The sequence below is a fragment of the Bos indicus x Bos taurus genome, chromosome 1, assembly GCF_003369695.1.
Source record: "Bos indicus x Bos taurus breed Angus x Brahman F1 hybrid chromosome 1, Bos_hybrid_MaternalHap_v2.0, whole genome shotgun sequence".
NCBI classification, from domain to species: domain Eukaryota; kingdom Metazoa; phylum Chordata; class Mammalia; order Artiodactyla; family Bovidae; genus Bos; species Bos indicus x Bos taurus.
The window spans coordinates 136,502,637-136,518,797 of NC_040076.1; the positions used below are offsets into that span (position 1 = coordinate 136,502,637).

Genomic DNA, 16,161 nt, shown 5'->3' on the forward strand with positions numbered 1-16,161 from the left:
CTTTATAAAACATGTCTAATTTCTCTAGAAAGGCAGATACTTTAAGTCATAAACAGATTAATATATAGCCTTTAAGAATGCACATTAAAAACTGAAATAAATGAAAAAATTGGCCCAAATGATACTCTCAAGTAAAAATTATAAAGAACTGATTAATGATATTTCACATAATTCACATAATCATGAACACAATAAGAAAAAATTTATCTGCCTAAAACACAAATGCTATGTCACAAGTACTCAGGTTCACTCGAATAAGAGTGAATTAGAATTCAATTGTGAAATCTGGTGTAACAGTGAAATAAAGAATTTTCATCTGGTTATTTCCTGGGTCTGTTCTCTGAACTTACTCAGAACCAGTTTTCTATCCCACAAAGTATGGCTGAGAGTTAAGGCAATTATAGCAAGCACCAACGACCATTTTAAAAACTGGTGAAATGATTCTAAGGCTGAAACACTGAAATTTAAATTGTTAAAAGGAATGCAAACACAAAACGAAAGAATAAGATGTATAAACTGTAAGAGGTAAGTAATGCTCAAATTTGAGCTGTATAATGGATGAATACGTCAGTTTGTTCTTGTCTCACCTTGCTCAAATGTTAAACAAACTTTATTAAATTAAAAAAAAAAAAAAAACACTCCTAAACTATGCTAACTCAAGGTTCCCTTTCTAAAAGTTTTACTATTTTTACACTTTGAAGCTTAGTATGCTAGCATCATTTAAGATTCTTCCAAAATGTCCATTTCAAAAGAATATTCAACTCTGAAAGTCACTATTTCTTTTATACACCTGTCTAATTCATCCATACTTAAAGATTGGCAAATAGGTCACTAAAGTTCACAAGTAGCAACTAAAAAAATAAACTGACATGGACAAATGCTAACCCATTAGTTATTTCCCTGTTTTCCTAACTTATATTTAAATAACTATAATATAAACAACAGAAAAACTCAGGTAGAAAGTTCTGGCAGCAATGTGATCAAATAGTACTTTAGTTCTGAAAATTTAACATATACTCCAGTGACATTATCAAATAGCAGTTTCTTTTACTGACATCCTTACCCTTTCTAACATTCCAATGATATATCTTGTATCTGTAAAAGGTCCTATTTCTTCATGACATCTGCCATAAACAATAGCAAGGGCTTGTAAACATAAACACTTCATGTTTACTTTTGGGGTGAGTAGGAAACGATGATAAAGTTCATTGAAAAATTCATACCTAGATTAAAAAAAAAAATTCATAATAGAATTAACCATGAGACTAACAGTGAAAACAAATATAACGATATGAAGAGTAGCTTACGATCGCTTAATTGATCCACTGTCTTCATTCTCATCTTCCTCCAATAGTAATCTCAGGTAATAATCTCCTATTTTGATCTCCTCTGCCAAGCACTCATATTTAACCTTTATTAATAAAAGCAAATTACATTATTATAGTTTACAATACAGTTTTGGAAATTTTCACACAATCATTTCTTAAAATTCTTCCTGTTCAGAGCTTTCTTCTTTTCTTGATGAGATAGTCTTTAACAACAAAAAATCATCATTTCTTAAAACGTCTGGTAATTATTATTAATATAACTTAGTTCAGTTAAATGCTGAGAGTCAGAATTCCACACTAGTTTTATGAATATAAAACTTTCAAAAGGCTTTCAAATAAAAACTGTCAGAGGACTATATATTGTCCATGAAGATTTAAGGGAAGAAAACACCAAAATACCATAAAGAGATAATCTGGCTACAACTAAGCAAAAAGTAAATGATTACACACCACACACAGTTTGCCAAACTCATACATGGTACTTGTATGAGTTAGGGCCTTCTTTGATCTCCCAACACATCAACTATATTTTATGACATTTTTTATAGTATTAATTTTTATATAGTATTCATTCTATTCTCCATATATCCAGGTTACACATTGGAATTAACATGTGAGGGAGTAGCCTATGATCTGGAACTGGGGTTTGTCTCAAGCGAAGATTTGCGAACAACTATAAAAAGGAATTTCTTGACCAGATAATCAAAATTCTTTTACCAAAGCCTACAACGACTGTTTTCTAAAATTATAAACTATACAGTATAAAATGTATATGTATATCTATTTCATTTTTTCCCATAAATTCCGATTTTCAATTTGTTCAACCCCATTTATTAAGAACATAAGGTATGCATTATGCACTGTTCTAGTTATTAGGGATGTAGCATTAAACTAACAAACAATTCTGTCCTTACAGGAGTAGCAGATAAAAAAGAAATATATATATGATAGTTGGGTGATAGTATGTACTATGGAATAAAATAAAGCAAGGAGGGAGTGGGAAGACAGAATATGTGTGCCTATGTGTGTGTGTGTTCACATGTTTATGAAGGCTGTAATTTTAAACACAGTGGCCAGAGAAGGCCCACTCAGATGATGACATCTAGCAAATGACTTGAAGGAAATGAAGCTCTCTGCAGAAAATAAAATTTTAAGCAAAGGGAACTGCAAGTAGAAAGACCTTGATTCAAGAATATGAATTTCATGTTTTTGGGGAAGCCAGAGTGGCCAGTCAACAGTGACAGCATACCAGGAGATGAGATCACAGAAACACTGCTTCGATTTAGGGGATACATATTTTGTTTTGTAAGTCATTTTAAAGACCCAGGCTTTTACTAAGTGAGTTGGGAAGCTATAGAAGTACCAGAGTGCTTTGAGCAGAGAAGTGACAAGATTGACTTACACTATAACAAGATCATACTGCTAACCAAGTAGATAACAGATTGCAGAGAGGCAATGGTGGAAGCGCAGAAATTGCTACAATCCCATAAAGAGAAGAGGGCTGGATTCTGGGTACATTTTGAAGGTGCACTGAATAGAATTTGCTGACAAATTCTATGAATTGGGGCATAAGAAAAAAGATGATTTCAAGGGTGTTGACTAGAAAATAAGGAGTAGTCATTATCTAAGATTAGAAAGACTATATGTGAACTAGATTTGAGGGAAGAAGCAGAGCACAGTTTTAGAGCTAAGTTCTGGAAGTTTATCAGATATCCAATTCATAAAGCAAAAGCATGAAATCTAGAAAAGAAAGTCTAAGCAGACGATAAATGTCTTAAAGCCATCATTGTGTGTATGTGCTAGTTGCTCAGTCATGTCTGACACTTTGCAACCCTATGGACTCTAGCCCACCATGCTCCTCTGTCCATGGGATTCTCCATCAGTTCAGTTCAGTTCAGTCACTCAGTCGTGTCTGACTCTTTGCGACCCATGGACTGCAGCACGCCAGGCTCCCTTGTCCATCACCATCTCCAGAAGTTTACTCAAACTCAAGTCCATTCAGTTGGTGATGGCATCCAACCACCTCATCCTCTGTCATCCCCTTCTTCTCCTGCCTTCAATCTTTCCCAGCATCAGGGTCTTTTCCAGTGAGTCAGTTCTTCACATCAGGTGCTCAAAATATTGGAGCGTCAACTTCAGCATCAGTCATTCCAAAGAATATTCAGGATTGATTTCCTTTAGGACTGACTGGTTTGATCTCCTTGCAGTCCAAGCGACTCTCAAGAGTCTTCTCCAACACCACAGTTCAAAAGCATCAATTCTTCACTGCTCAGCTTTCTTTATAGTCCAACTCTCACATCGACACATAAATACTGGAAAAACCACAGCTTTGACTAGACGGACCTACATCGGCAAAGTCTGCTTTTTTAATATGCTGTCTAGGTTTGTCATAGCTTTTCTTTCAAGGAGCAAGCATCTTTTAATTTCATGGCTGCTGTCACCATCTGCAGTGATTTTGGAGCCCCAAAAAATAAAGTCTCTGTTTCCATTGTTTCAGAATCTGTTTGCCATGAAGTGATGGGACCAGATGCCATGATCTTAGATTTCTGAATGTTGAGTTTTAAGCCAACTTTTTCACTCTCCTCTTTCACTTTCATCAAGAGGCTCTTCAGTTCTTCACTTTCTGCCATATGAGTGGTGTCATCTGCATATCTGAGGTTATTGATATTTCTCCCGGCAATCTTGATTCCAGCTTGTGCTTCATCCAGCCCAGCATATTTTGTACGATGTACTCTGCATGTACGTTAAATAAGCAGGGCGACAATATACAGCCTTGACGTACTCCTTTCCCGATTTGGAAACAGTCTGTTTTTCCATGTCCAGTTCTAACTGATGCTTCTTGACCTGCATACAGATTTCTCAGGAGGCAGGTAAAAAGTGTTAAGTCGCTCAATCATGTCCGACTCTTTGTGGCCCTACAGACTATATAGCCCACCAAGCCCGCCAGGCTCCTCCGTCCGTGGGATTTTCCAAGCAAGAATACTGGAGTGGGTTGCCATTTCCTTCTCCAGGGGATCTTCCTGACCCAGAGATTGAACCCAGGTCTCCCACATTGCAGGCGGTCTCTTTACCATCTGAGCTACCAAGGAAGCCTCAGGCAGGTAAGGTGGTCTGCTATTCCCATATCTCTTAAGAATTTTCCACAGTTTTTTGTGATCCACAGAGTCAAAGGCTTTGGTGCAGTCAATAAAGCAAAAGTAGATGTTTTTCTGGTACTCTCTTGCTTTTTCGATGAGCCAACAGATGTTGGCAATTTGATCTCTGGTTCCTCTGCCTTTTCTTAGCCCAGCTTGAACATCTGGAATTTCACGGTTCACGTACTGTTGAAGACTGGCTTGGAGAATTTTGAGCATTACTTTGCTAAAGTAATTACTTTCTCCATCAGTAAATAACAACAACAACAAAAAAACCCCCATGAGAATGGATAAGAGCACTGAGTCAATATAAATGAAAAAGAAGACCAAGAGCTGATCCTTCAGGGCCAAGCAACATTTAGCAGTTGAACAGTAAGGAAAAATGAGCAAAGGAGGCAGAATGGACAGTGAAGGAGAAAATCCTCAAGAATACAGATTCCCAAAACCACAGTAAAGACAGGTTTTTCAAAGGGGAGGCGATGAGCAATAACAAATTATCAGTAAGTTTAAGAAATGCGGTTGGGTTAAAGAGCAAAGTCAGCAGAGTCATGAACATGATCAAATTTACAGCTAAAATAAAAATTTAGACACACAAGAGAGCATTCCACCACCATGTTTCTTGTTCTTATTTTGTCATTATTCACATCACTATTTCAATAGAGCAGCAAAAAAAAGGCCACATTCAGAATTAAAATAACACAAAAAGTCTATTGAACAAGGTACAAGAAATAAGAGGAACAAGTATGTTTCAACAAAGAATCTAAAGGGAAAGAAAACAAGCACAGAACAGATCTAGAATGCATAGGATCAAATCTATTAAAACTCCTACATGATTTTCAGGTACAAAACTCAGGTACTTAACAAATTTAATTTTTCATTTGTCTCAGGCAAAGTAAAAGTTTTCCAATATTTCCTGTATAAAATTATAAGTGAAAGGGAGAGATATACATTAAGCAATTACAAATTAAAAAAAAGCATAACTCCAAACTAACACTTTTAAAAAATAAATACACTACAAAAATTAAAATTTACCTCAAATTCATGATGGTTCCAGGAGATAACATTAGCACTACCAAGCTCTCTATCAATATTAAATGCTCTCATTTCAGATTCAAGACTATCTCTCAATTCTTCTCGTGTTTTGAAATTCCAAATTAAGTTTGACCTGGCATGGTCCTGACCAAACCTAGATATACATGTAATCAGAAAATAGTGGGAAGCAATAAATAATTTTAAAAATCTACAAATCTGCCTAACAATAACTTATAATAAGCAACAGGAGAATTAATAAACTTTAGCAAACATAAATAAAGAAAATAAAATCTCTGTAAAGTTAGTATAGTAAAATATTAATAGTAAAATTTCAATCACAGGTATACAAGTGCTCACTGTAAAATTCTTTTACCTTTTCGGTACATTTGAAAGTTTTCATTATAAAATGGTGAGGGGGAAAAATGAAGCCAAACCATAAAACAAATCTGTATGGATTTCAAAACAAGGAACTGATACTTTAATTTTAATATTTATTGTTAATATAAATTAAGAAAAGAATTATAAATAGATGACATTACAGGTTGGGGATAAGAATTTCTGGATAATTGAGTGTGGAAGTGTGTGGGATGAGCAACATTCCAGATTAGAACCTTACTAACTATCCAAGAAAAAATACTACTAAACTGCCAACCTCTGACAGATATTTTCAAAATACCTTTCTTTTATTCCTGGAATTATTTAACTATCATAATAAATTTGAACTCAAGTCTGAACTAAGGGTGGGTGGGCTTCCTACCATTCACTTTTAACCTGCAATCCTCCTAAAAAGTCTGATACCAGAATTTCAAGGAAATTTTAGGGAGGGCAACACAACTGAGAAATTCCAGAAGAAGAAAACCAAGGAATATTCTTAAGGCCATATTATAAACACACTACACTCATAAGGTACTGTGGGAAGATTCTAAAGCACTTATTTTCCCCTATATAATCAATAGCAGCTTCCAGACTGAGTAGTGTGAATTATCTCAAAAAAGTTTTTGCAAACTCCACCAAATGTTTCAAAGTCCTTCAATGTGTGTATAACTGTGAGTGTGTGGGGAGGGTGTTAAGATGGAGGATGCTGAGATGAAACAGTAGATGGGGAAGAGAGGCTACCATGGAGAAGGCAATGGCACCCCACTCATGGATGGAGGAGCCTGGTAGGCTGCAGTCCATGGGGTCGCTAAGAGTTGGACATGACTGAGCGACTTCACTTTCACTTTTATGCATCGGAGAAGAAAATGGCAACCCACTCCAGTGTTCTTGCCTGGAGAAGCCCAGGGACGTGGGAGCCTGGTGGGCTGCTGTCTATGGGGTCGCACAGAGTCAGACACGACTGAAGTGACTTAGCAGCAGCAGCAGAGTCTACCATATTAGAAAGGCTGGAAAAGTATATGAGGTCAGCTCCCTGGATGTCCATTTCCCACAAGTCTCCTTATGTTTTCATCATCCACCTCTTTTAAGACTGTATTTCCAACAAGGCTTAAAGAAGTTACAGTTATATCTAAGCCACAATAAAGTGTTTTAAAGTAACCATCTCTAAGCCTTAATAATTCTAAAAGTTCTTTTGGGTCATCAGACTACCAACACTCTACAGAAAGTCTTAATTTTATGAAAGCATCACTAATCATACCAATCTTTCTTTTTTAATCATACCAAACTTAACAGCTATAATTCTTCACCCTGATAGCATAAAAAATACCTATAGCATAAAGCACTGCATTCAGGCAAAAACAAAGAAACAAAGAAAAAATTGTCATGATTTTTCTAAGACCAATGCTAAATTTAATTAACTGGAAAAGAGGCCTAAAGTTTACCTATAATAGAAGAGATCCCAGTTTGCTTCTATTTTTATTCTTTGTCTTCTCTTTCGAAGAACTACTGGCTTTTGATTTATATTCTGGAAAAGAAAAAAATGTCATAGTGCTCAATCAGGAACTATTTAAATAAGCTCAGTGAGAATCTCATTATTTTGTAAGTGATGAGAAACATTTCCATTATCAAATTTTGGCAGAGACAAAATTAATGAGACAGAATCTATAAAATATAGAATATGAGATTATATCACAATGTATTTATAATACTTTGTCAGCATGTATTACTATAGTGTTGCTGAAATAGTTTCCATGTAGCCTGAAATTATTTTTTCAAATCCAAACTTTGTTAATAACAGTGAAAAACAGGTGACTTATTTTAAACATTTACATGCAGTTAATATACAAATCATATCATAGCAAAAAAATAAACACAAAAGATTAGAGGTTACTAAATTGCTACCAAAGACAAGAGGAACAAGTATAAATTGAAATAGCTGATGGACAAAAACTAAGTAGCTATATTCATATACATGTGAAATACAACTTGAATTCAATTTACTAAACAAAGAATATCAAAGACAACTTCACATACCAGGCAGTTTAGTGTATTTCATACATGTAGCAGGGACTTAAACTCATCATGTTGTTTCTGTCCTGAATTTAATTGTTAAAAGGGGGGAAAATTTTTTTAAATAAAAATGAGTGAGCCTATATATCTACACTATCTCTATTACACAAATTCTGCAAGGATGCCATCAGTAAAAATTATCTTTAAGACTAAAGGCCCACCTACTTCTCTAAAGACTATGAACCAAATTTTAGGCAGTCATAAACGTATCTGAGAATTCAAAGAAAGTTATGGTCATATTTCACAGAAAGGCACATACATAAGGTTTATAACTGGAGGGGAAGATTTCAAAGATTTCTTGGAAGTCTGAAGGTTAAGAACCTTTGTTCCAAGTAAAATATGTAGATATCAATCATGAAATACTAATCGTCAATGTGACTTTCTAAAAGTAGAAAGCAGCATAGATTAAAACATGAAAGTCAGTAACTTCATTAAGGAAGTGGCAAACTATATAAAATAAACCAATAAAACAGAGTAGATATCACAGAAAGAATAAAGGCAAAGTAGTAAATTTTAAAAAGTAAATGCTGTTTGAAATATAAAACATATTGACTGAAGAAATACTCCCTACAAATTTTAATTCTATGCATTATCATGAAAACTAATGTTAGGTGACTTGAATACAGTATATAAATAGCTCAAAATTTTAGTTTTAAGGACAAACCTTTCCTTAAAACCTCTAATTAAGTAATACTATCTTCAATTTCCCCTGCCCTCAGGACAAAAAGCTGGGAGTCTAGAATTATAAAAATGTAAACACTATGCAGAAAAAGGACAACCAGCTTGTCATAAACTAAGCTAATTTAGAGATGTAGGTTAAAAGCTCTAAGTGGCTAAACAAACCCCTAAACTGTAAAAAAAATTTACATAACATAAATAAGAAAAAACCAATTCTATACATTAGCCAAAGGTTATTATTAACACAACACAGAACATCAGAAATGGAACTGACTTTCTAAACATTCTGATTACATAAGAAATGCAGGTCATTTTAAGACTAAATAGTTAATCTGGACAATGATTAATTTTCAGACTTTAGTTGAAGCTCATTAATTACATATTTTGATATTAATGTTTCCATGAATAAAGTAGTCACAAAGATTATTCACTGTTTTATAAAGAAATTAATGTTGAAAACAGTACTCTGGCAGAAATAATTAGTTTACTACCACAATAATTTACTGACTAGCATATTAATATTTGGTGTCATTATTTGCTTAGCACTTTAGGTAATATCTCATGTAAATGAAACCAACTAACTGATAAAACATTATTGAAAATAAAAATATTTCTTTTCCATCTTAATTCTTACCTTTAAATAATAGATGCCATTCACATTTCTAGCTAAAATAGCTTTGTGTTCAATTTTATACTGGATAAATGTTATATATGAAATCTGATGCAAAAACTTATTTTCTGTATAATTACACCCAACAGCTTGAAACAAGTATTACTTCAGCAATGGGTTTAACTACTTGAACCCAGAAGCTTGCTATTTTTAATAACTATGAAAATCGTTCATATCTAAAGCCTTTCAATTTTCAAATGCTATAGCAATATTATCATGACATGTATTGCCTTTTATTATACGTACTTTTAATACTAACTTCCTTGTGCATCAAAGCAACCTCAAAGGACAGAGATAAGAGGTACTGCTATTCTGATTTTATGAAAAAGGAAAATAAAATTCTGAAAACCCTTAACTTACCATATGGGTTAGTAAGTGACAGAACCAGGCTCAGATGTAGGTTAACCAATTCAAAGTTCAGTCTTTTTACTATCCTAGACATTTGAAAGCCTATCTATTGATTCTTTATAGTGATATGTCACTCATTCAAATTAACATTAACTCATTATGCTCAAGTTCTAAAGAACTGAATTTTGGTCTCAATTTCAGATAGACACATAAGATAATAATATTTCTGTTCTGGTGCACCTGATGCCTTAAGTTTAGACATTCTGGAAATTCGTTAAGAAACCTATTTATTTTTAGAGACATACTATTTTCCTTGAATAAGAAAACAGCTACCTTAAATAAAGAGATGGTTCAAGAGAAAGAATATAAACATGGTCAACAAAATCTGAGATCAAGTCAACTTTTACATGAAACCTTAAACCATTTTCAACCACGGTACATTCCATCTTAGATAGAAGGATGAACATTACTGGATGAGGTTCTCTAGCACATACTACATGCTGAAGAATGAAACAAACTGTTTCAGATCTGACCTTGATTTGAAGAAGTAATAATGAAATTTAAGTACATACAGTAAATTTAACAATGTTAATCTTATTTTCAAAATACTTGTCTCAAAAAAGCTAAACAAGAAGGGCAGTTTTATTTCAATAGATAACAAAACAAAGTTCAGACAAGGAAGGAAAAAGATATATATGAAATTTAAAGTGTGGACACTGTTCAGTTATGGAAGAAAAATTAAGAGTGAAAAGAGAAAGTGGCAGTTGCTCAGTTATGTTCGACTTTTCGTGACCCCGTGGACTAGAGCCTGCAAGGCTCCACTGTCAAGGACCGGCGCCCACCAGACTCCTCTGTCCATGAATTCTTCAAGAAAGAATACTGAAGTGGGTTCCCATGCTCTTCTCCAGGGGATCTTCCCAACCAGGGATTGAATCCAGGTCTCTCACACTGCAGGCAGATTCTTTACCATCTGAGCCACCAGGGAAACCCAAGAGTGGAATTTTATATTAAATGATTAAAATCCTAACCACTGATTCATGAAACTATGAATTAAGAAGAATTTATATAAAACATAATCAGAACTAGGTGACGTATCTTTTCAGGTGTTCCGTCAAAAGTATCTGACTACCATTTCTATGAAGAGTGACAACTGAAGTAACCTAGGATACATGGAAGTCTTAGAAGTTCAGAAGAAGACTTTATTTTTACCTCTTTTTGTGCAATGCCCATTCTATCCCTCCAGTGCATTAAGACAAGATCCACTTTTTCTTTGGCAAATTTTTCAACTTCTTTAGCAGCTTTTCCAGCTAGTCTTTGCCACTCTGGAACTTTATTAAATTTTCCATACTGATCCTATTAAATAATGTTGAATTCGATTACAGTCCTATATTTGTGAATTTATTTTAAAAATATAATTAGAGTGAGTCACACTATTTTACATGATTAAACAAATACTCAGAAAAAAAAAAAAAACAGTGGAAAAACAAAGTGAACATTTCCACAACATATTATATATTTTGTCCAAGAAATCTTAAATTTTCTATTTTACAAAATGAATATTTTAGAGGGATAGCAAGATATTAAGTGGGAGATGGGTGCAGACAGAGAAATGAGGTGAAGAAAGGAAACAAACACATTCTAATTGTTATTATATGACATCATTACAACAGCATATCTTGAAAGTCATTAAGTAATTTTCTCAAAGATAGCCACCAGTAATAATTAAGACTGCTTTGTAAAGGAAAAAAAGCCCTACTTAGATTAATTTTTTCAGTGTTAGCCTCTTTCACCATTTATCAATTATATATTATGTGTTAATATCACTTTATAAATTTGAAACAAATTTTTAAAAAATCCATTATTTAATGTGCCTATATGCTGTTAGAGAAAAAAATACAAGATAATTACTATTCATAAAATTAGATTCTGGTGATAACTTAATTCTAAAGAACTGTACACTAAAAATAGGTTAAATTTTGGGGATGTAAATTTTACTTCACTAAAGCTGTTAATAGTAATAACTTAAAGGAATACTACTAATTAAGTGTTTCACAAAAAAGTACTCTTTCATACTGAAAAAACACTTATGACAGGGATATTTACCATTGCTATTTTCACATTATCTCTAACGTGCATCCTATCAGTATCCTTCTCAGGAACTGGATCGGAGCTGTCCAAGTATGCCAGCAAGCCTGGGGGCTAAAAACAACAATAAAAAACAAGATATACAATCCATTTTCAAAACAACTGCACACACAAAATCTAGCCTTCAAACACCAAATAAATTAATATGATGACTTAGCTTGAATGGGCGAATTTAATTCAGACAATCACTGTACCTACTACTGTGGGCAAGAATCCCTTAGAAGCAATGGAGTAGCCCTAACAGTCAACAAAAGAGTCCGAAATGCAGTAAGTACTTCGGTGCAATCTCAAAAACAAAACAATGATCTCTGTTCGTTTCCAAGGCAAATCCATTCAATATCACAGTTACCCAAGTATATGCCCCAAACACTAATGCCGAAAAAGCTGAACGGTTCTATGAAGACCTACAAGACCTTCTAGACTTAAGACCAAAAAAGAGATGCTCTTTTCATCATAGAGGACTGGTATGCAAAAGTAGGAAGTCAAGAGATACCTGGAGTAACAGGCAAATTTGGCCTTGGAGTACACAAAGAAGCAGGGCAAAGGCTAACAAGAGTTTTGCCAAGAGAATCCATGGGTCACAGCAAACACCCTCTTCCAACAACACAGAGACGACTCTACACATGGACATCACCAGATGGTCAATACCAAAATCAGATTGATTATATTCTTTGCAGCCAAAGATGGAGAAGCTCTATACAGTCAGCAAAAACAAGACCAGGAGCTAACTGTGGCTCAGGTGAATTCCCTATTACAAAATTCAGACTTAAATTGAAGAAAGTAGGGAAAACTACTAGACCACTCAGATTTGACCTAAATCAAATACCTTATGATTATACAGTGGAAGTGACAAATAGATTCAAGGGATTAGATCTGATAGACAGAGTGCCTGAAGAACTATGGATGGAGGTTCGTGACACTGTACAGAAGGCAAAGATCAAAACCATCTCCAAGAAGAAGAAACGCAAAAAGGCAAAATGGCTGTCTGAGGAGACCTCACAAATAGCTGAGAAAAGAAGAGAAGGTAAAGGCAAAGGAGAAAAGGAAAGATACACCCATCTGAATGCAGAGTTCCAAAGAATAGCAAGAAGAGATAAGAAAGCCTTCCTCAGTGATCACTGCAAAGAAATAGAGGAAAACAACAGAATGGGTAGGACTAGAGATCTCTTCAGGAAAATTATAGAGATACCAAGGGAACATTTCATGCAAAGATGGGCTCAATAAAGGACAGAAATGGTATGGACCTAATAGAAAAAGAAGATACTAAAAAGAGGTGGCAAGAATACACAAAAGAACTATATAAAAAATGTCTTCATGACCCAGATAACCACGATGGTGTGACACTCACCTAGAGCCAGACATCCTGGAGTGTGAAGTCAAGTGGGCCTCAGGAAGTATTACTACAAACAAAGCTAGTGGAGGTGATGGAATTCCAGTTGAGCTATTTCAGATCCTAAAAGATGATGCTGTGAAAATGCTGCACTCAATATGCCAGCAAATTTGGAAAACTCAGCAGTGGCCACAGGACTGGAAAAGGTCAGTTTTCATTCCAATCCCAAACGAAGGTAATGCCAAACAAAGTTAAAACTACCACACAATTACATTCATCTTATACGCTAGCAAAGTAATGCTCAAAATTCTCCAAGCCAGGCTTCAATAGTACATAAACTGTGAACTTCCAGATGTTCAAGCTGGATTTAGAAAAGGAAGAGGAACCAGAGATCAAATTGTTAACATCCGCTGGATCATCAGAAAAGTAAGGGAGTTCCAGAAAAACATCTACTTCTGCTTTACTGACTATGCCAAAGTCTTTGACTGTGTGGATCACAACAAACTGTGCAAAATTCTTCAAGAGATGGAAATACCGGACCACCTCATCTGCCTTCTGAGAAATCTGTATGCAGGTCAAGAAGCAATAGCTAGAACCGGACATGGAACAACAGACTGGTTCCAAATTGGGAAAGCAGTATGTCAAGGCTATATATTGTCACCCTGCTTATTAAACTTATATGCAGAGTACATCATATAAAATATGTTAGGCTGGATGAAGCAAAAGCTGGAATCAAGATTGCCAGGAGAAATATCAATAACCTCAGATATGCAGATGACACCACCCTTGCAGAAAGGGAAGAAGAACTAAAGAGTCCCTCAATGAAAGTGAAAAAGGAAAGTGAAAAAGTTGGCTTAAAACTCAACTTTCAGAAAACTAAGATCATGGCATCAGTCCCATCACTTCATGGCAAATAGATGGAGAAACAATGGAAACAGTGAGAGACTTTATTTTCTTGGGCTTCAAAATTACTGCAGATGATCTGCAGCCATGAAATTAAAAGACACTTGCTCCTTGGAAGAAAAGTTATGACCAACCTAGACAGCATATTAATAAAGCAGAGACATTACTTTGCCAGCAAAGGTCCATCTAGTCAGAGCTATGGTTTTTCCAGTAGTCGTGTATGGATGTGAGAGTTGGACTATAAAGAAAGATGAGTACCAAAGAATTGATGCTTTTGAACTGTGGTGTTGGAGAAGACTCTTTAGAGTCCCTTGGACTGCAAGGAGATCTAACCAGTGAATCCTAAAGGAAATCAGTCCTGAATATTCATTGGAAGGACTGATGCTGAAGCTGAAATTCCAATACTTTGGCCACCTTATGCAAAGAACTGACTCACTGGAAAAGACCCTGATGCTGGGAAAGTTTGAAGGCAGGAGAAGGGGACGACAGAGGATGAGATGGTTGGAAGGCATCACCTTCTGGATGTACATGAGTTTAAGCAAGCTTTGGGAGTTGGTGATGGAGAGGGAAGCCTGGCATGTCTCAGTCTATGGGGTCGCAAAGAGTTGGACACAACTGATTGACTGAACTGAACTGATGATTTAGCTACTGAGGATAACATTTATTATATGATAACTCCTTTGATTAGTATCTTTTATATTAAAAACAAACAGGTAAACTAAAAAAAAAAAAAAACAACAACAACCCTTAACCATATAAATAACTTATCAATGAAATTTTATTGGGTAAGAATATATATTCAACCAACTTACCAAAATGCGTTTCAACAAGTTTGTTGCAGTTGCATTATCAGCTGTCCAGAGTCCGACTAAATGTCTACTTAGCTGTCTGAAAAAAGCAGACGTTGAGAAAGGTTTGCTGCTTTATCTCAGCTAGAACAAAAAGGAATTTTTAAGAACAACATATCATGTAAGAAATAAGACTACAGTTAAAAAAAAAAATTCTACCTACTCAATACTCTGTAATAACGTATATGTGAAAATAATCTAAAAAAGAGGTGATATATATATATAACTGAGTCATACTGCTGTACATGTGGATCTAACACAACACCCTAAATCAACTATACTCCAATAAAAATTAAGGAAAAAATCATTCCGATGTTAAATACTAAAAATTAATATTTTAACTTGAGATATATGAGTTAGTATTTCTTCAAATTAAAATGCTTCCTTCTTGAACTCATCAATTTTCAACAGATCTAAATATGAAGAGGTAGGTTCTTACCACATATTTTTAAAGACAGGGAAACAATTAGACTTGATAATATAATTAGTTTGTATTACAAGTCCTGCTATAGTGATCATATCATTCTGGAATTCTTTGGAATTCTGAACATGAGCAAATGTCAACTATGTTCTAATACATACTTCCTGGCAAGGTCAGAGATAGAAAATATTTTCAGTTTTGAAGTCCGAACAAAGACTTAAAAAGCACTTTTGAGCTAAAAGAATATTTTGATTCAAAGTGAGTATCTAAGATTCACATTGAATCTAGGACTCAGTCATTTATTAATCTTAATCCCCACGATGATATCTGTTACCCAGACTGGAAGCTTCTCGTAAACAGGGAATACATTTTATTCACCAGAGACCCTTCTATGCTTTGGTAGGGATTCAACCGCCATTTGCAATAAGAATGAGGATGAATCCTGTGAGGGGAATGACCAAATAACCACTTAAGGGCATATATGTTTCACTACCAGAAGAAAGCAGTTTAATAAGAAAACCCAAACTGTGATTTGTTCTGACACCAAAAAAACAAAAATCACTACTAAAACTGTTTACTCTATGTCTCTCTGGAAGCCTATTAACATACTGAAGTAATAACACATAATTTCCTTCACTGGCATTTGCTAAGTGTCGTATTAATGATTCCTAAAAAGATTTTAATTAGAGATAAGAGATAACATTTTATAGCAGCAATTTATAAAAGATAAAGCAATGTAAATGATAAATAGTATTTCTATTATAATTTGACAGTTTTTCAATATTGTTACTGATCACAGTAGGGAATGCAACTGATTGATTAAACTGATTAATAAAAAGTAAGACAAATAGGAAAGGGCTAGCATAGGGGTTTAATGGA

General features: G+C 34.6%; 1 protein-coding gene across 1 annotated transcript in view; it reads right to left on the minus strand.

Annotated features, from left to right (window-relative positions):
• Positions 1 to 16,161, minus strand: part of DNAJC13 (DnaJ heat shock protein family (Hsp40) member C13) — a 163,704-nt gene that overhangs the window by 69,653 nt on the left and 77,890 nt on the right. The window contains 7 exon segments of the mRNA XM_027546014.1: positions 1,064 to 1,223; positions 1,308 to 1,411; positions 5,495 to 5,648; positions 7,312 to 7,394; positions 10,845 to 10,988; positions 11,739 to 11,834; positions 14,826 to 14,901. Coding sequence (XP_027401815.1) covers positions 1,064 to 1,223; positions 1,308 to 1,411; positions 5,495 to 5,648; positions 7,312 to 7,394; positions 10,845 to 10,988; positions 11,739 to 11,834; positions 14,826 to 14,901 — 817 coding nt within the window.